At 27.4% G+C, this 22,586-nt stretch overlaps 2 protein-coding genes across 2 annotated transcripts; one reads left to right on the top strand and one right to left on the bottom strand.

Moving 5' to 3' along the window:
- Window positions 1-1,344: 1,344 nt before the first annotated feature.
- On the top strand, window positions 1,345-18,780 carry LOC119669866 (short/branched chain specific acyl-CoA dehydrogenase, mitochondrial). Its single transcript, XM_038079902.1, has 6 exons — window positions 1,345-1,513; window positions 1,646-1,751; window positions 15,934-16,241; window positions 16,464-16,634; window positions 17,968-18,364; window positions 18,435-18,780. The coding sequence occupies exons 1-6, from the start codon at window positions 1,481-1,483 to the stop codon at window positions 18,659-18,661; spliced, it is 1,242 nt and encodes a 413-aa protein (XP_037935830.1). The 5' UTR covers window positions 1,345-1,480; the 3' UTR covers window positions 18,662-18,780.
- A 251-nt stretch (window positions 18,781-19,031) lies between these two features.
- Window positions 19,032-22,246, bottom strand: LOC119683750 (ninjurin-1). Its single transcript, XM_038097585.1, has 4 exons — window positions 22,150-22,246; window positions 21,994-22,089; window positions 19,251-19,405; window positions 19,032-19,160 (listed from the first exon to the last, which is right to left on the bottom strand). Exons 1-4 carry the CDS (start codon window positions 22,244-22,246, stop codon window positions 19,032-19,034), a joined length of 477 nt encoding a protein of 158 aa, XP_037953513.1.
- Between the last annotated feature and the right edge of the window lie 340 nt (window positions 22,247-22,586).

Below are 22,586 nucleotides of genomic sequence, written 5' to 3'. Positions count from 1 at the left end.
GTAATTTCACATAAACTCACTGTAAGTATATGGAAAATTAAGTAAATATATTTAAAATGATAATTGTAATTTTTGTTTTGTATTATGTAGAAGCTACTGCGTCAAGAACGATTAATTGACCAATGTGCTGCGAATGCAGTCATTCTAAAGCAAGGGGTAATCAGCTGTAGTCATGTAGTCAGCTGTTTCAATTGGAAAATTTTACAATTCAAACTGAGGAGGATTTAATTCAATTTAATGAAGAAATCACTGCAGTTGAAGTAGTTGTAAGTTAAATTATATATGTTTTCTTACTTTCAATTTCAACTTATTAATATATTCACATGTAACAATTTTACTAATTCATACATTTCTTTTCATCTATTACGTTATTTATAGACTGCATCAATGAGACGCGTTATTAAAAAACAATCAATTACGCGAAAAATTTCCTGGAATTTTGGAGAATGGTACCCAAGGCAAGAAGTCCTTAAGAGCGTTAGAGAATGTGACAGCAGCACTTTTTGGTATGGTATATTGTACATAATTAACTTTAGCGTATACAATAACATACTTTTGTATTTACAGATGCTTTAAGTACAGATGGTAAGCCGGAACAAGTGATCAAGTCGAGTCTGGAAATCTCTTCAAGGTGTTAGTAACAATTTCCAGAAAAATATTCATCTATATAAGTATGTTATATTTTTTTATGTTAATATTAATATTTTAATTGTATAAAACATAAATATAAAATATAATTTATTCAAAAAAATTTATAGTATTTTATTTAAAAATTAATAGCATAGGTAAAATTGAAAATTTAAGCGAACATATCAGCGCTGATATGTTGCATTACAAATTCGAAAAGGTAAGCTAACATGTCAGCGCTGATATGTTCCATTACAAATTCGAAAAAGTAAGCGAACATGTCAGCGCTGATATGTTGCATTACAAATTCGAAAAGGTAAGCGAGCATGTCAGCGCTGAAATGTTGCATTACAAATTTGAAAAGGTAATCGAACGATTCAGCGCTTGCCCGCAATGACATGCACGTGTTAAAGTAATTAGGAGTTTCATTTGAATAATCAGCGCTAGGCATTACCATTCAGCGCTGAGGGAATCGATTCCCTCAGCGCTGAAAGTCCCGCTGGGTAAATACAGTGAGTGGATGTAATTGTGTATGAGTAGTAGGTTGTGGAAGGTAAAGCACAACGTTCGAAGCTTATAACAAGGCGATCTGATTGCCTACACAACGCTTGCTGCTTGTTGCTTTTTGAATGTTTATTGTTTTTGGATTTTGTGTTCTGTGTTTTGGATTATATGCTTTGCTCAGCACTTATGCGGTATGTTGGTCTGGAAGATCTTTCACAATCAGTCGTACGTGTGGAGTCGACAGTGGCTGTGTGCAAATTGGAGCTTTGAGGCAGAAAATATTTGCTATTTGATATTTTGAATTGTTTTTTTTTTGTATTTTTATTAATTAATTAAAAAGGAGAAGAAAATGAATTGCTTAAAAAAACTGCCCATGCGTTTGGTAAATTCAAAGTTATATATTAATTAATTAAATTTATTACTCTTATTGTGGTCCAAATAATTATTTTAATTTAAAAACAATGGAAATTTTTTGGGTTATTTATTAAAAAAAATTTTTTTTTATTGGATTTAGATCGCTAACGCCGTACAACGTCAGCAACAATGTATGTCCACTGGCGCTGGTTCCATGCCTCCACTAACCTTCTTGACTGACGATGAGAAGATGATGAAGGAAACCGGTAAGTGGGATGAAACCTGATTTGATAAGTAGAACTTAGAGAGTGGGGGTTGGGGATTGTTAGGTGTGGAGTTCAAGAATTAATAACTTTTTAAAGTGATTTTTCCAACTCAGCAATTTGTGGACAGAATGTTTTGTACACGTTAGCAATTTTTTATTAAAAAAAATTGTTCTAATATTTTTTTAAGCATTTAAGCATATCAGTCCGTCCACCTGTTAGAAGTTACGTAATCAGCATTTAGCGACGATGTTTTTGTTAAATAAACTTAACTAAATTTGATAAGCAATTTTGAAAAAAAATACTCAATGGCAATGAAATGATAAAAGGATTTTCATGAAAATAATGTAAAAGACAAATAAAAATAATTATAATTTATGTAAAATTAAATAATATATAATAAGCATATATACCTAAGAGTATATAATATATAATGTATTATAATATAAAGCAAACTTTAGGTCAAATTTTTTTTGCAAGAACTGAGTAAATGACGTGGTTACTGCGCAAAATGCTCACTAGACCCTAACTAACCTCTTAAAGGACTTTAAGTAGCAAAAAAAAATTTATATTAAAATTTTATTTAAAATATCTCTCACAAATGTTATATCAGAAAAATTTTAATTCTTACCAAAGAGGATTCCTAATATAGGATTAAATTTCTCAAGGATATGCGTATCTAAGAAAAATAACTCATGTCATCCTTTGATTGTTAGGATTCTTTTTTTTTAACTAGGATTATTTGCTATTTAATTAATTTTTTAAAATATTTATAATATAATATATATTATCAAAAATATGTGATTTACGTAATATTAAATACAGTGTGATAAAATTTCGACGTGAGTGAATTGAAACTGAAATGTGCTATCAAGCCTGTATCGCCAGGATGTAAAGGATGTGAATACTATATGTATAAAAAATATATCGTAAGATTAAATTTTAATAATTTAAATTTTAATCAATTAATAACTAAATAATACTAACAATTTTTTGATTTTTTTCATAAATAAATGAAGCTTCCCATAATTTAACGAAAATGTAATTTTTAAAGCAAAGTGTAGGGCGTGGCGATACCTAATAATCTTATAAAGAAAAAATCTGACTTAATTTAGGTAAAAACTAAAAAAAAATTAACTTTTTTATAAAATAATGAATTCAAATGTGAAATATAACGGACGTGGCAAAATTCTTAGGATAGTGACGAATGTTTAGTATTAAAATTTTCAAGTCCAAGCAAATAAATATTGCTTGTACTAAACTCAGGCTTATTGTTTATTAATATCCTTTAATTTTTATAGTAATTAGCAATGTGAACACTAATATGTGCTTTAAGATTTAAAGGACCTCAAAGAATTTAATTTATATGATAGTTAAAGAAAAGTTACACACACATACGTACACACATACATTAATATGTGCATTCTACTTCGATGAAATAAAAGAATAAAATGGCGTGATATATATAGGGTGTTCTCTAAGTAAATGGCATAAATGTGGGAATTAGTTCCTTGGTACGCTTAGATTAAATGAAGGATAAAGGCATATACATAGGGAGATGCAAGAGATGATCTCTTGGTTGATTTCGATCAAATTGAAGAATAGAGTGACATAATATGGATTGCAATACAGGGTGTTTACTAAATAAATTGTATGTAAGAATGTAAGAAATTATTCCTTAGTTCATTTTGATGAAATTAACCAATGGAGTGACATGATGTGTGTGCTATATAGTGTTCTTTCTAACTGATTCGTATATATGTAGGAGATTTTAGTTTGATCCATTTGTCTATATTCGAAAAATCGACCACTTTTTTCAATATAATAAAAAACACAAACTTATCTAAGTCTATTAGTATTAATAAAAAAATTCTTGCGTTCCATTTTAAAAAGTAGAAGACACTCATGACGAGAGAAAGATAAAAAAAAATATATATAGAAAAAATGTCTATGAAGAATATAAAATTTATATATTATAAGTTATATATAAAGAAAAAATATTATATAAAGAAAAGCAACTTTGGAAATTAATAAGGCTTTATATACAAAAATTCAGAATTAAAAAATTTTCACACACACACACACTGGATCTCACATAACTAATATCATCTAAAAATTTAACAAAACTTCAAAAAAAAATTAATTTCACACCAACGAAGTATTTGGACCTATACGAGTATATAGACATATCTGATACCAATTTAAATTATGTTTAATGGATTATCATTAAATTAAATATTTAAATTATGGGTTAAACTATTTGGATAAAGCATGTTTGCTTTATCTTAGGCTTAGGGGGTTAGCTGGTAGGGTTTTGTATTTTGTTCAAGGTGCGCATAGGTGACTTCTTTTGCCTATCATCGGTTATAAAAATTGAAGTGATAAAAAATTATAAAGTCAACCTTCGTTGACATAGGAGATTAGCGTTTAAAGATTTATGTTCTTTCATATGATTCCTTAGCTCAAGATTAAGTGGCCATGTGATTTAAAGATATCTTTGATTAGTTCAATCTTTGACAGCCTTTATATCGACCAATATTAAAAAATCACGACCCTCTCATGAATAACTATTCAAAGTAAATAACTTTAAAATATAACACCCAGTATATGTGTATAAATATAAACATAAAATATCTAAAGAAATTTTAATATTTATTTTTATTTATTTAACAAATTTTTGCATAGTAATGATGTTATGTAAGCATCATTCTAGTAATCAGAAACACGCGATAATAAACACAATATTATTTATTGTTAACAACTTATAATAATAAGTTTATTATTGACCACTTGGATTATGGATTACTTGAGGCAGCGTGTCAAGTAATCCATAGGATTCATGGGAATTACTTTCTTCAGTTTTTTGAATTTCCTGGATATATTTAACTTTTAACTTTTATATATTATATAGCATATATATTATGTACACATGTGTATTAATGGGAAGTTATGTAATAGAATATATATAGCATTTATGGAAGTAATCTCGTATTATTACTCTTATTTATATTTATATAACTAGATAAAACTTTTTTTATATTAATGTATTATATTATAAATAACATTTTGCAAATGTTGAGATATATACCAGCTATTATTATTAATAACTGTTTTTTGTGCGGACAATTTTTCTAAAATCAATTTTTCAGCATTTATGAGATCAATATAGTCCCATTTGGGGTCGCATAGCTCTCTTAAACGAGTGAACATTGGGTAAAGATCACCTTTTAAACCGGCATAATTTTATTATAATAAAAAACTTGATTATTATGTTGAAGCTGTTTTGAGCTAGTGCACTTAAGCACTTATACTCTTTTTTAACTCGAGGTATTTTCAAAACCCCTTTTTACACCTTGACTAGATCATTGTTTATCAATAATAAACAGAATTGAACTATGCTCAATAGTATAAATATAATTGTCATATATTATGGTTGCAATAAGTATTTATATTTACAAGTTATATATATGTATAAAGACAATTTTCTAAGACTTTTAATAATTTTAACCCCTTTGCTACGAAACCCTAAATTTGTGTCCATAAAAATCTTATCTATTATTTTTTGTAGTCTGAGTGATCGTATTTCAGTCTTGACATCTTTAAAATCAAGTTCTCTATGGAAATATAGACTTATGTATATATAAATATATTGCTACATAAATATATACACAGAAATTTATATATATTTTATAGACATTGTTTACAATGTTTGTTGTTAGAGTAAACTTATTCGCCAATTATTATTCATTTAGAATAATTGAACGTGACAAACTAACAACAGGCCCGGCTACAAAATGCTTTATGTAAATATTAATTGATAAACACTCATTTTTCTTTATATTATTATCGTTAGAATATTTTTATTTGTTCAGAAACATAGAATGTATATGAAGTAGTAAAAAAAAAATTTAAATATTTATGGATAGAAATGTGTGCTTTATGAGATACATAAACAATTATTGATTTATGACTATCGAGGTGATAATAACTAGAAATGTCAAACACTTTTTTGTTTGCCTTATGTTATTCTATTAACCGAATGATGTGAGTTCCTTCAATCCATTTATGTTATTATATAGATTATATTTCCTTCAAACTTTTAAAATAGGGCGTACTTTATAATTTTGAGCCCGAGTGTGGTGAGAAGTTTTAATTCATTAAAACTATCTCTTAGAAATGAATAATGAAGATTCCAGCCTTTGACTTTGAACGTAATGGTGCTGGAAATTTGATTCGAGTAGTAAAGGGAGAGTTAGGGGGTGAACAGACTTAGTACTTTGCAAACCAAGTTCATTTAAGTCAGAAAACATGACGAATAATTAAGGACGAAATAGGTTGATACGCTATTTATAGAGTCTATAACCGGGATCGCGAAAGCCACTATTATAGAACGGGATGTTGGGACCAGCTGAATGTAATCGAATTATAATGAAAGATATTGCGGGGTCTTATACCTCATGACAAATAAATTCATGAATTTATAATATGATACTTCATAGTTATCTGCAAACCATTTATAATTTATTCATAATATATTTATTAATTTATCAATTAATAATTTATTTTATTTTATTTATGAATTTAAAAATTAACAGCAAAGTTTCTGAATTGTTCGAATTATTTTTTTTAGTATTTGAACTATTTGATAAAAAAATGGATATTCTTTTATTCGAATTATTTGATGCAAATGTGAATATGCAGTCAAACTTTTATAACTTGAAGTACCATTTTGCAAATAAATGGTTCGACTTATGGAGACTTCGAGTTAAAAAATATTTTTTTTATTTTTGAAAGAAACTAGAATTAAATTTTAAGATATTTATTTATTTGAAATCAAATACAGCACAGAAGTTATAGTGAAGTAAAATATTCAGAAATAAGGGTTTGGAATATTAATTTTTTTTTGTTTTTTTTAGTAAAAAGAGCCTTTTTCAAAGCCTTATAGTGATCCTCAGTTATGCTAACATTCGTTTGCAAATAAAAATTAAGAATTTTGAATGAGTCTTCTACTTGATTCTTGGAAGGCTAATGAACAATTTCATCCACCAAATCCTGATTATCACTTTCCGTTGCGCTTAGAATCGTATCTACAAATTCAGAGCTATAATGCTCAATAATATCGTCATTTGTAGAAAAGCTTGATCTACAAATTTCATTGTCAAGCTCAATATAATTTAATGATTAAGAGTAGTATATTGGAAGTTAATTTATTTACTTTACTTTTACTTTACTTTTATATCAATTCCGGGCTTGATCAATGTTATTCAAGAAAATTAAAGAAACGTCGCTTTGTTCGTTCCATGTAGAAAATTGGCCAGATCTAGCTTTTTTAAAGTAGTACAATATCGTTTGTTTACCGTGACTGGCATTTGTACAAAGAAGCAAAATAAGATTTAAAGACAAGTAAGATTTAAAGTAAGACAAAATTTAAACATTTGGTTTGGAAAAAGAGACTTCCCCTAACACTAAAAGGGATTTATACTATATCACATGACAATATTTTTGTTCGAGTTATAGAAAATTCGAGTTATGGAAGTTTGACTGTGTATATATGTTTGGTGAATGGTTTAAATATATAAATTAAAAATTATTAATTTTTATTGTTAATATGAATATATGTATCTCTTAAAGTCTATTAAGATTTAAATATAGTTGTTATTTTCAGTTATTTAAAAATTAATTTTTTTTTATGAGTAAATATGACAGAGTAAAATTTAACCATTCAAATTAGTCTGTCTGTCTTGACTGACTGTAGCGTACTTGAATACTTTGAATTCATAAAATATAGTAACCATAATAATTGATTTCTTTATAATAGAGACGACTAAAAAATTATCTAAAGTATACAACAATTTTATAATTTAAATATTACTTTTTTATTTTTTATATTATTTATATTTTATTTTTCCTCTTGTCAAAGTTGTCGTTCTCTCAATAATTGTTTTAGTTTTTGCTTGCTTCTCTTCTTCTCTTTCCTCTCATTGAAATTAAAAGTCAACACACAATAAATTTAAATGTTAAACAAGCTGAAAGCTACACGTGCACTGCTTCGGTCAAGTGTGCTGAGCTGCGTACTTTATGACGTCTGATATGATTTTGAAGGTACACAGTTCGAAGCTCGGGTGGGGAGGATTTTTAATGAATTGTTTGTTATGTTATTTAAAAATATTTAATGGTCTTACATTTGCTTACATATTAAGATTCTATAATATTCACAAGATAGTCAGCAGTTTAGTTTTCATTTAATGAACTTGACGGCGTTACACTTGTGAGAAATCAAATTTCGAGCATTTCGAATTGCGCGCCTAGACCTTCACTGTTCTAGTGAAACTTGGTGCGTGGTTCTCTTGTTCGGTGCTTTCCTAGAGAGTTGATTTGAGCCGTTCGAGCATTTAAAGTTCATTTAAGTGCTTGGAAAAAATATAACTCAAATCTTAGTTGGGAAGTGAACAAAATTTTTACAAATTGATTTTTAATGAAAAATTATAAAATTAAATAAAATAATTAATAAAAAAATTTGTACATGCAGGAAAAAATATTATTTTTTACCAAAAAAGTAAATTTATTACATATTTTGAATTTATAGAATTTATTAATTTTTACTTAAAAAAATATTAAATATTTCAACTAAATTTTCTCAACAATTTTTTTCAAATTTTTCAATTTGAAAAATTGAATTGGATTGGATGCTGTGTATCACACCATCCATTGCATTAGATCTGATGCTTCATCATCCAAAAATCTCATAGAGTTGCTCCGCAGAGATATGTCTTTTGGTAGGTTAACTTACAGGTCATTGTATGTTAGATTAGGAAACTATACCAGAATATTAAATTTCCACTTCAATCATACCTGTAGAAAGATCGTTGAAAGTGCCACTCATCTATTCTGTCTGTGCCCAGCTGATGCACGAATGCAACTTCACATTTTAGGCACTATTTTCCCTAAGGATCTTGAACAATTACAAGACCTTCCACTAAACAGCATTTTAAGCTTCGCAAAGGTTCTAGGTAGTTTTAAACACTGAGTTTCTTCACTACACGGTAATACAACGGGCCAATAGGCTTAAGTCAATAGCCTAAGGATCGCCGGTATAACCTAACCTAAGCGTATATTGAAATGGTTACACTGCATATGTACATCCCCACTTAATTTAATTCATATCAATTAGGAAGTCAATATCTTTTACCTATATATGCAGCTCTCAATTTAGCTCAAATATGAACATTAAGAGCTATGTTATACAAAGAGTCATATCAATACCAAAAGTCGACACCACGATCAATTTTTAATAAAAAGTCATTTCTTTCAGTGAAATTTCGATTAAGTTTGACATTACCAAGACTATCTAGCTAACATGATTCTAATATGGCCTAAAGATAAATTATGGTAAAAGAGATAGGTATACTTATCTTTACTACAGAAGTACAATGCGGCAACATCATTATACATTACAAAGCCGGTTTTATCAATTAATATGTAATTTGTTGTTGCTTAGTAGCCACAAAAATGTTAAAAAAATAAAAATATATTAGCAATAATATAAATACAAAAGTGCCAGCTAATGGCACTAAAAACTAGAAGATATAAAGTAATAATAGAATAATATATGTAAACATTTAAATATTAGTTTTAAAAAAACATCAACAACTCGTTGTTAGTTGACATTAATATTATTATTGGTATTATGGCTTATTTTATTTTATGATGTCGAGTTTATAATAGGTTAATCTATACACATGGTAACAATTTATAGCGGTTATAAAAAAAAAAAATTCAAGTAAAAATTTTTATTGCACTTGGTTTGCATTGCTACTGTGGTTCTCGTTTCCCGAACTCGTTACTCGGGGGTGCTAATATTTATATATTATATATACATAAACACCTAAGCAAGATGAATTAATCTAACCATACCTTTCTATCTGTTTACATGAGCTCCACTCTTTTAATTTTTGAGCTAGATAAGCAAACAAAGGAATATATAAATGTGAAGGTGTCACATCTAACCGCAATTAGCGTTTTTTATGCAATTAAAATGAAGTGTTTATACTTTGGTGATTTATTTAGCGAACAGTGAAATAAATGAATATATAAAAACTGTTTTTAATTTGTTAGAACTATTGATTTTACACTATATATGATACTCCTATTAAAAATAAAATGAATTAGTTCATATTTGAATAGAGAGTTGTACCAGCCGATTGTTTATTGTGAGTAAAACTATTTCTGGTTTAAAAATATATGGACACATTTGAGTTAACTACAATCAAACATTAATAGGAAGGGTACTGAGTCCCAAATTAAACAACTATTTTTGCCGGAGCATAAAGTAGAAACGAATCGAAAAAAACGTATCGGTACCTTCAATTCATTACTCATTCAATTCATTACTACTTATACAACACATTAGCTATATTAAAAACATATTAGAAATATAAGAATATTTTTTATTATTCATATTCGAAAATGATAATTTTTCAAAAAAAATAATATAATGAAAAAAAAAAAAACTTGTTTCTAATACGATTACATACATTACTAGAATCTTTAAACCGAAAAGAATAAATATTTTTATAGAAGTGGAAATCGGAACCGTATGGATGTGTTGTTTTAGAATTGAACCTGGAGAAAAAAATGTCGTGTTCCTGATCGTATCCATTAGTTTAGAATTAAATACTTATATCTATCATATAAACGTACTATCTACCATATAAACAAAATCTGATTTGTTAATGACCTACCCCTGTGTGAAGTATATTGCAGTTCCAAAACAAACCTCTTTTCTTATTTTCTTTTTCATTCAACGGTTTTTATGCAGATGTTTTCTATAAAAAATTCCAAGCCTTGTGCCCAACGCACGATTAAGCTACAATCGCAGGCTACAGTATTCCCTATTATTGGGTTGCGAGTCTTCAACGTAGCGAACGACTGCAGTTCAATCATGTGTTGGGAATAAAGGTTTATAAATATTTGAATATTTTATTTAATTTTAGAACTTTATCGTATGCTTCAAATATCAATTGATATATGTGTGTTATGGTTGCTAAATGAAATAATCTTTCTAACGTCTTCAATATATTACAGACTAATTTAATTTCTGTTGCTGCAATATATACTGACTGCACTTTTACCCGTGTTTTTAAAACACATCATATATCAATTATTGTAATTATTTTCAATCAATAAAATCAATGGATTAAGATTATTTTGACAGGTTCAATGCCAATTTTTATCTCTCTAATAACTATAATTTTATTTTTATAATCAATTTATTATTTCAATTTTTATTTATAATTTTTGAAAATTTATATTCTCTGCATTTGAGAATTTAACATTTATTTTTTACTTTTATTATTGACTTAATTATTATTGATAAACAAATTATTGATTAGATACAATTCTTAACTTAGCATAGTTGTGTTAATTAATTGAAGTAAATAAACTAATAAAAATAAAAGGAGTGCAGCACTTACTTGAATTCAGATATTTTAACACTATAGAACATTTTTAAAAAAATATTTTTTATTTTATTTGTATAATAATTTTTTATTTATATATTTATTTACATATTTTTTTTTTTACATTATTTTATATTTTATCCTTATTAATTGTTTCTGGGGGAATAAGTACAATAACCTCAAGAATGATAGGCTAAGAAGCATTCTGTGGTCTAGGTACTTTATCCATTGTTTGTTCATAACAAACAAGAGGAAAAAGAAAGAAAATTCTATTGGGAAAGGCTACCAAGACTTTCTCAATCTAAAATGCTGTAAGAGACTTACAACCTAAAGTTCATAGCATAATACATAGCACATTCAATGTTCCGTTGGGAGCTGGTGTCTTGTTTATTTCTATTCTATAAATTATAGAAAATAAAATAATATAAAAAAATGAAACTATATTTTAGCATTTAGTTATTTTCAATTAATTTCGTAGAAATTAGAATTCCTTTATTTTCAATATTTGATAATTTCTTTAGCAAATAATGTTATGATTTACTATTACTTATGTATTATAATATGATGGCAGTTTAACTTCTCAACTTTACCGAAAAAGATTTAAAGAGAGACGTTCTGACATTTATATTTATATTTCTTTACCGATTACCGAGTTCAAGAGATGCGTATATTTCTATCGTTTTTTTAAATTTTTGGTTTTTTTAATAAAAATAAAAATAATAATAAAATAATGTTAATAATAATAACGATTCATAATAATAAAAATAATACTAAGTTTCTACACAAAACCTTTCAATAGACATTTTCACTTTTTACAGTTTTAAATTAAATGATATAATATGATGAATGACACCCACAATATTAAAAAATAAATATTTTCAAACAATGTAATTTATTTAATTTTTAATAACATAAATAACTTAAGCCACTCTGACAATAAGAATTGTTCCGATATTGGGTTCCACACGAGGTGGCTTATCACTGCTGCAATGCTAATGAGAATATTTTAATAAAAACTTTTAGATAATATTTTATTAACAAATACAATTTCATATCTAATGGTGATAAACTAATAGAGAGATAAAGACATAGCTAAAGGGTTTCGTATAGATTCATTTTATTAAAATGAATTGTTCAAGTTTTAAGTCAATTTATTATTCCAAATTTATATTATTATAAATTATAATAATTTTATTATTTATTATATTAAATTTTGTTATTTTTAATAATTTTACTTAAAGTTTTTATTATACAATTTGACTTCATATATATATTTTTAAAGTAAATTTCATTATTTATTACTAATAACAAAATAGTATTTATATATAAACAATATTGTTTGGCAACAAAATCATATACGTAATATATATACATATATATATATATATATATATATATATATAGCACATATTTATGTATAATATATTTCAATTTTTTAATTTTTGTTCTTGTAATTTCTATTTTCTAAAAGTAGATAAAAATTAAGAAAATATTTTCCAAACAATTTGAGGAAATGTGGTATCGACTAGTAGAATATACATTTTTAATTATATATATATTTTGGTTTTTTAAGTTTGTTAAAACATGAATTGCGTATTCAAAAATTATTATTTTCATTTTGCACCCTATATTTGGTCTTTATGGTTGTACACATTATTGTTTGTTTCATTTGTTTGTTTATTTTATTAATTGAATTTAATTCTTTAAAGAATAGACCTCTGAAGAATAAAAGTTAATTATTTTTACTTAAAATTCATTAACTATCAGATTATTTAGACACTAATGATCCTTTGCTTAACACGGGATCCCACTTTTTTACTTTTAGGATAATAAAGTCGAATAAAGTCGTTGTGAATAAAGTCGAGAACTAAATCTAGAGAAGAGTTCCTAATATGTTTTAGTGACAAAAGTTCCATATGAAACAAGAGTCTTCTGAGCCTTGTTAAAGCTAGACAGTCACAAAGAATATGTATGGTAGTTTCCTCATCTTCGAAGCATAATCTGCATTTCGAATTAGAAAATAATTGTAGTTTATGAAGGTGTTATTTCAGTCCATAATGGCCTGTAAAGAAACCCGTTACAATCCTTAAGTTCACCTTATTTCCATCTACAGCTGAGTAGTTTCAGAAGAAGTATTCTATTGAAAATTGTACATTTACAATATTTTTTATAGAAGATAACTAATAGCTTAAGAGCGTGAGTACCAAATAACATGGGACCGTCCTATACAAGCCCTAACCTCAGAGTTGTCCTCTCTTGTTAGACTAAGTAAACCTCTTGATTTTTTTTAGGGATTTATTATAGACTGTATTAGGTTCGACGTTATACAAGTGCAAACCTCTGGATCTAGGTTACAAGTATATTGTTAATATAAATGTAAGAGTATTGTGTTTATATACACATATATTTGAATTCTAAGGCAAAAAGTTAAGAGAAGTATTGAATTTTACATATTTGACGTAGCTTTTTTTAAGCTTCTTATGATTATAAAATCGATTTTTCAACTTATAAATGAACAATGAAATATATATTATTTAATAATCTTTAGTAGCGAGGTTTCGATTTAGTAAAATAGTCACTTTCGTCATAACAATTTATAATTTTTAGTGCAATTATAGATTGTAATGAAAATGTTAGACCATTGATATAGTCATCTATCTACCTATCTTCTATGTAAATATTTGAATAAAAATTGGTTTAAGAAATGTGAAAACTAAACTATATTAAAGGAGTATAGTGTGTGTGACATGGTTCCGTGTCGTAATTCGATAATATTTTCCATGGTAATTTTAGATGAATTTGAGATTGTATTGTCGTAATAAACCTTTTAAATAATTTCTTGGAATCAAATGAAATAATTTTTAAAAAAAATTAATTGTATATATATATATGGCAGCATTTTCAAATATTGTATCTGAACAATTAATTTATGTAGCACTTTTTTTGTTCGATTATACCGTCGAAATTCTTCTTTATAGATTCTAAATCTATATTTATTTAGAGTATATAACAATTCGGTTACATTTAATATTCATTTCGTTTTAAACTTAATGTAATGACTGGTCTAGTCACTTGCCAAATTAAATTATAATATTACATATTCAATAGGTAACATATATATAAACCATATCTGAGATGTTTAGATTTTATTAGTTGATGGGTTTTTTTTTGGCTTATATTTCTTTTATATATTTTATCTTAGTTATTTTTGAATATGAGCTATAGAAAACAACCCGTACATTTATATTGCTTAGATACGGTAACCTTGTAAATACACATCTATAACATAGTATATACATAGATATATTAAAAACAGTTGTGCTGTTCTAGTTATTTAATCATCAGCAAATAATTGTAATTTACTATCTTAATAAAATTTTTTTGATAAGAAATATTTACATATATATTTCAATTACAACATCTGTTTTATGATTATACAGTTGACTCTCGGCATTACAAAACATATAATGTTAAGATATTATAATGTTCAATTATTATATAGAAAGTATAACGCTTTTTGAGACTTAACACTTTAAACTAAAACTTTTTTCTGTATATTTAATCCATATTTCTCTATTATTTGACAGCAAAACAATAATTTATACGCCTCTATTTAGTTAAAATCTGGAACTTTTAGATAATATCTTCAGTAGAATTATTTCATACTGACCAACATTATAAGGCCATATGGTTATATGGTCCCTTCATTGCAGATATAAAAATTTAATATTGCAGTTTTGTGGTTAGTTTTTGCTAAAATAGACTTCCTTTAGTTCGTTGTTGTCTTCCAAAGATTCTATGGATCTCTTAAGTGTACTTCACAATAATTCAGTTAAATGAGTTTACATACAATGTAATTACAAATTTTTAAATATATGGAAGATAATATCACATTTTATATACTAAACTCTCTTTTTAAAGGCAGCATTTTTGTATGTTCATTATTTGAAATATATAAAACAAGTATAAAACAAAGACCGTTCGTTGTTTAGAGGACTCGTTAAGTCGAGCGTCTACTGTAGTTTTCGCATATACGAGTATATAAAGATTAAACAGTTTGAAGATTGAACATTGGCAGTGAACTTATTTAATTGTATCTAAAACACGTTACTCTATGATCGGTTATATATGAAAGGATATGGAAAGACGATGTTCAAAATATAATTAATATATATGAGGTGGATATGAAAGATGTCTGATATAAGTAATTTTAGAACAAAGATTTTTATGTAAAATAGTTGATCTTTTATTGTAATTTGTTGTAATAAATGTTTTTTACCAATGTAATATATATATATATAAGCATATATATATATAATATATATAACCAACACACATGATTGTCTAATTACAGTAGAGTTTATCTTAAAAATATTTTCTGTCTATACCTAAATTTGAAGATTTCTCCATTTTGATGGGTTTTATTTGTCAAAGCCTAATATGGATACCTCAGCTAACAGCTGAATTAAAAACATTCAAATACATTACAATAAATAACTGAGGTTTTCATTCCAGCTTTAAGAATTTTTCAAGTAAAGCACATTGGGGTTCTTGATACAGCTGATAAAAATAGGAAGAAATTATAAAATTATTAAGATTTAGAATAGATATCTCCTTAACATAATAATTTTATTTGGATTAATAATTTGTATTTTATATTTAATATATATATGTTTGTTTTTATAATATAAGTAATTTACATTTTATATATATTTTTTCATTTTTAGTTGCTAAATTGGCTCAGGAACAAATTGCTCCATTGGTTAAGAAAATGGATGAAGAACACAAATTTGATCCATCCGTTGTAAAAGCAGTGTTTGAAAACGGTTTGATGGGTATTGAAATCGATTCCGAATTGGGTGGAAGTGGATGCAATTTCCTGACAACAATTTTGACTGTTGAAGAATTATCTAAAGTTGATCCTGCCGTTGCTGCTTTCGTAGATATTCACAATACATTGGTCAACTCTTTAATGATCAAAGTTGCCAGTAAAGCACAAAAGGAGAAATATTTACCAAAATTAGCTCAAGAATATGTAAGTGATAAAATGCATTGCTGTATTATATATATATTATTAAAAATAAAGTAATGTTTATTAAAATCTATGTAAAATGAATACAAAACTATTTTAAAAAATGTTAATATAAATAAATATTAATAAATGTATATAAGATTATTACACTTAAATTATATGTTTATAATCTTATAAAAACTATTATATTTTATTAATAATATTTTATTTTTTATAAAATCACAGGCTGGAAGTTTCGCTTTAACTGAACCTGGTGCAGGTTCTGATGCCTTTTCATTGAAGACTGTTGCCAAAAAAGATGGTGATCACTATGTGATAAATGGTACCAAAATGTGGATCTCCAATTCAGATGTAGCCGGAGTATTCTTAGTATTTGCCAATGCCAAACCTGAAGCTGTGAGTATTGTTACAAAATATTTTAAACATATATATATACAAATATATATTGATATGTATTAAACAATATATAATATTAAAATATATAGGTTTTAATTTCATTAATTTAAAGGGCATATATTTAAATATATATACTTGTTGCTCCAACGAACTAAAACCCTCTCTGAATTAAGTTAAGACTTTTTTGTTTTTATTATAAATTAAAATAGTGATAAAAAATAATAACTTTATGGCTTTTTAATCGTGTATAAAGTTATTTTTATATAGTGAACTTGGAACTTCCATCTAATTTCTATTCGATATTTATATATATTATCGTCCCCTCTCTTGTGAAATATATTTGGTTAGCCGTTATAAAGTATGTCTAAAATTCTAACTTTACTTAGTTCTGAAATATTTATAATGCTATAATCTAATATAAGGTTTCTTTCTTTCTTTCTTGCTTTCCTAAAATTTCTTTAGAGTAATTATTACTTGTCTAGAACAATCGTTCTTTTGGAACTCTAGTTCTTCTGGAACTCTACCTGGTTCGGTATATTATAGTGAAACTACAGTAAAAGGCTTTATGTATGGCAGCTTATAAATATTTCAGCTACTATTCTAACTAATGGAAGGTTCAAACTTTAGCTTTTTGTATGACAACTTATTAATATTTTAGCAACTATTTAGACCAATGAAATGTTTAAACAATTGCCAAGGTACAAATAGTATTAGAGATATACTTATATGATGATTTTAAACTTATGCTGAAATGTATAAATAACTGTTGAGATTGAATTACAAGAAGAGAATTAAAATAAACTGTACAGTACAAAATAGACTGCAATATTTAGATAAAATATTTAGTGTTTTGTTAGAAAACACTACGTGTATAGTATACTAAATAGAATGTTTTGTTAAAACATTAGCAAATTTTCAGTTTTTGTGTTTATCAATACTAAGTTGAGGTTGTTGTTGTTGTAAGCCACTGAAACCTGCTTGTATAGTCCCTTTGGGGACTATTCCGTTCAAGTATTTGGTCGTCGAGATTGACGAATGGCTACGGAACGCAGACCCGGACGTCACCATTGACGAATGGCTACGGAACGCCAACATTAAGTCAAATAGTGGTTCACTGTTTCCAGTATCTCAGTATCTCCCCAAAATTTTTAGTCTTTTTGTTACAAGCACAGTGGAGTGTTGTAGAGATTTTTTGAAGAATGTAGTGAACTTTTTAGTGGACTTAAAGTAATCAGTACATTATTTTAATATATTTAAAATTTATAAAAATATTATACATCTCTTATTCTTATTTATCTTTCTAATATAAAATAATAATTTTTTAAAAATACAGGGCTATCGCGGTATTACAACATTCATTGTTGATCGTGACACACCCGGTTTGGTGGTCAATAAACCAGAAGACAAATTGGGCATTCGTGCCTCTGGCACTTGTATGATCAATTTCGATAATGTGCGTATACCTGCAGAAAATCTTTTGGGAGAATTCGGTCATGGCTACAAATACGCAGCGGGTTTCCTTAATGAAGGCCGCATTGGTATTAGCGCTCAGATGCTTGGTTTGGCACAAGGTTGTTTCGATGCCACGATACCATATCTGTTGGAACGTAAACAATTTGGTTCAGAAATCTTTAATTTCCAATCAATGCAACATCAAATCGCCACTGTTGCCACTGAAATTGAAGCTGCTCGCTTATTAACATATAATGCAGCTCGTTTAGTTGAAGCAGGTATGGTTTTCAATATAAAAATCATAAATAAATTATTTATCTGAACTAACATATTATTTAATCTTTGTAGGTGCACCTTTCCATAAAGAAGCAGCCATGGCTAAATATTATGCTTCAGAAGTAGCACAACGTGCTACAATCAAATGTATTGACTGGATGGGAGGTGTTGGTTTCACACGCGATTTCCCACAAGAGAAATTCTACCGTGATGTTAAGATTGGCGCCATCTATGAAGGTACCACCAACATGCAATTGAGCACAATCGCTAAGCAAATCAAGAAAGATTATTCATCATAAGTGCTGGAAAATATCTGACAACTGAGCGAGTATTGTCGGTTTTGTATATAAAAAGCAAAATAATTTTAAAAGTTCTTCATAGTTTTGTATATCGTAACAGATACCAACAGTGCATTTATTAGATTGTCTATACGCCAATGTTTTTGAAATTATAGCCGCATTAGAGTTTAATTTTATTAAATTTTTTTTTCAATTTTTTGCATAACAATTTAGGCGTATATGCAATTTATTTTTATACTTTTTATTTTTTTTTTTCAAATAATTTAATTATTAAATTTTAAATGTATTTCTTTGTATAATTTTTATATAGTATATCTTTAAAATATATATGAAAGATTATAAATGATTTCTGTTTCTTTTTCTCGGGTATTCATTTACCAACATCTGTGGTCGTAAAAGCAGCAAGTAGAATATTTACGACGGTCACCATGAAGACACCACCAACTAGAAACTCATTGGTACGCACAAATCTTTTATCCCGTCCGCACTTCATACGTCGCTGAAATATGAAAAATATATACTATTATCACATGTTATATACGTATATGGAGTGTATGTTTTTTTATTGATTATTGAAATTTTTATTTACCCGAAATATAAGTACAATGCCTACTACTACTTGTAGGATAAGTGATAGTGCCACCAAACCCAGACTGATGTAGTATGTTGACGCCTCGTAATTATATTTCAATAAAAACCGCAACTGATTAGCATTTGCAGAAAGTAAGGCGATGTCCATTAAACCTTAAAAATGCGTATATTTTTGTAATATACATATATATACTATCTCTATTGTTTATATGAAAACAAAAAAAATATTTAGTCATTAAATATTTTTGTTTTGTTTGAAATTGTTTAGGATTGTGTATAAAATTCTAATTTTATAGCAATGACATACCTATACTTCTCATATAGATTATAGGGCATTCATTATCTTTTAGTAGATATTAAATACCATTTCAAATATGAAAACTGATCGTTTTATTTGATTAAACTTAATTCATTACAGACAAATAAACTATATCCCTATACATCGCTATATATTAGTTAGTTATATGGACTACAGATAAATATGAAAACTGATCGTTTTATTTGATTAAACTTAATTCATTACAGACAAATAAACTATATCCCTATACATCCCCTATATATTAGTTAGTTATATGGACTACAGATAAATGCGCAAAATAATTTAACAAAATGTAGGTATTTCAGTAAAAAGTTAGAAAGTCATATGTATATAAGAAAAGATAAGAGAAGTGATAGTCCATTTTTCTATTTAAGATTTTTTGGTAGTATTAAGAACTGATTAATGCTTCTTAACATACTACCACCAAATTAAATTAATAAAGATTCGTCAAAAATTTTTTTTATTGTTCACAAAATATGGCTGGACAATATAATATCAAAATTCTAGATAGACAAGTGATTATACCATAATGAGTTCCTAATAAATCAGAACATTATGACCAAAGGCATTCTTTTGTACCTACAACTAATCCTAATCGAAGAGACGGTACTTAGTGCTTGAGAATTGTTTCATATCAGAGGATAGTAATTATGTATGATGAAAAGCCTTATGCCTTTTTAGGTAGGAACAATATTTTGTTACCTAAGATAGGGATAATGTGTTGAGGTAGCTGATGGGCCTCTCTAATAATGTTAATGTTATTAACATTTATTATAAAAATTATTGTTGTCTCAAGACTATGGAAAAATCAAAATTTTTTAAATTATATTCATACATTGTGACCGAAAAGTTTCCGGTCATAAATAAATAAAACGCAAAATTCTTAATCTTCATCAATATTTATTTTATCTCCTTCAAATATGCTCCATTAGAAGCGATACACAAATGCCAACGTTTCTTCCAATCATCATCAAACATTTTTTATAGGCGCTTTCCGGTATGGCTTTGAGTTCCCTCTGCGAATTCTGTTTTACGTCTTCTATGGATTCAAAACGCGTTCCTCTGAGTGGTAATTTGAGGTTGGGAAACAGGAAAAAGTCACACGGTGCAAGATCAGGTGAATACGGTGGCTGTTCGATGGTATTTATTGAATGTTTGGCCTTAAAATCGTTGATAATGTTGAACAAATTGAGGTGAATCGGAACAAGCCGGGCGTTGACACGTCGCATACACAAATTGTCCACCAAAATCAAACGAGCCATCTCACGACCGATGCCTAGCTCTCGTGCTATCTCTCTAACACTCACATGAGGATTTTTGAACACGATTTCCTTTGCCTTTTCAATGTTTTCGTCGGTGGTAGAGGTCGAAGGTCGTCCAGAACGCGGCATGTCTTCGACGGTCGTACGACAGTCCTGAAAGGCTTTGTACCACTCATAAACTTGAGTTTTCGATAAAACTGATTCCCCATAAGCCTTTTGTAGCATTCGCAACGATTCTGCACACGAAATTTCGTTCGAAAAACAAAATTTGATGCAAACTCTTTGTTCAATATTTTTTTCCATTGTTTTTTTCGCAACGCACTACTGAGGTGAACTGGTTTCAACAGCTGCCGTAAACGAACTGTCCGACAGATCGCGCTCATTTTTGGCATAGTAATTAAGGACAGTGCTGCCAAACTACATAAACTTAAAATATCGAAAAATATACAGCGCGCGAATTTTAAATGAGAACCTCCGAAAACCTTTCGGTCACAATGTATAATTAGACTCATAAATATTTCTAAAGATTATTGATGGCGGATATTTGCTAATATAAATATAGTTGTATAGTCAAAAATTTACTTAATTAAAAATAGAGCTTTTGTTATAATAGTTTGAGCTTATATCCGTAAAAATTATTGTTGTTTGTGAAAATAATCGGAGTAAATATTAAAAAGGTATATACATAATTATAATTGAGTTAATTTATTAAAAATGCCAATTTATTCTTATTTATAATTGGAATCCTCAAAGATCGGTTTCGTTGCGATTCTAAAAGTGGGAGATAATGTAGGAGATATAGATAATGTATCTAGTTAATGGTACATTCTTTATATTATAATTAGACTTTTTATAAAATCGTAACCAATTATATTATTTTAGATAAAAAATATAATTAATAAGTCTTATTTTCTACTAAAACCAATTGCAACTTAAGAAGTTCTGTCTGTTTTGGTATGATTTTTTACACTTTTTAAAATTTTAATGATTTGATGATAAAATAGTAGTACGAATATGATTATCTAGGTTATTTCTATATATTTGGAAGAATATTAACATTTTTTAATTCACACTTTAACAAACAAAACTGGTTGAAAATTTATTCACTAAATTTGGAATTTAAGAATATTGAGATAATTAAAAAAAAACAATAAAAAAACCTTCGGCAACATTTTTATTATCAGCATAGCTATTGATATCTTTATTTCTACGACGACCATCTGTGCTATCATCTGTAATGGTTTTATCATCCGAATCTTTTGTGTTTTTTATATTTGAATTCTTTATATTAATTATTTCATAATTTTCTGCACAACAATTCGCGGCAGTTTCAAACTCGAAACTATCCACACTGACTATACTATCCGGAGAATCAATGTCTCGTAAAGGTTCTTTATGAGTTTTCGAAGTCATTTGAAAAATTTTTAATTTCTTAAATTGTTTATAACAAATATTCACTTAAAAATAATATAATTTTATTGTCCGTTCAATATGAAAATATCACGCGTACTAAAAATCAAATATTTCTGTATTTCAAGTTGAAATTGAATTTATTTTTATTTTTTAATTTAAATTGCGGTTGTGGTTAATTTTCTGATAAGGCAAATAAGTATGCATTATCTTCTAAAGACCAGTATTTGAATGTGCCTAAAAGAGTGCTTTAATATATTTTGTATTCCAATAATGTCTTAATAGCAACAACACTCAGTTTTGACCTAAATATATATATTTAGGTTTTTCGAATAGTAATGAA

Source organism: Teleopsis dalmanni, chromosome 1 (genome assembly GCF_002237135.1).
Source record: "Teleopsis dalmanni isolate 2A chromosome 1, ASM223713v2, whole genome shotgun sequence".
Classification (NCBI taxonomy): Eukaryota; Metazoa; Arthropoda; class Insecta; order Diptera; family Diopsidae; genus Teleopsis; species Teleopsis dalmanni.
The sequence above is the reverse complement of the archived record's forward strand: the minus strand, read 5'-3'. Positions and strand labels throughout refer to the sequence as shown.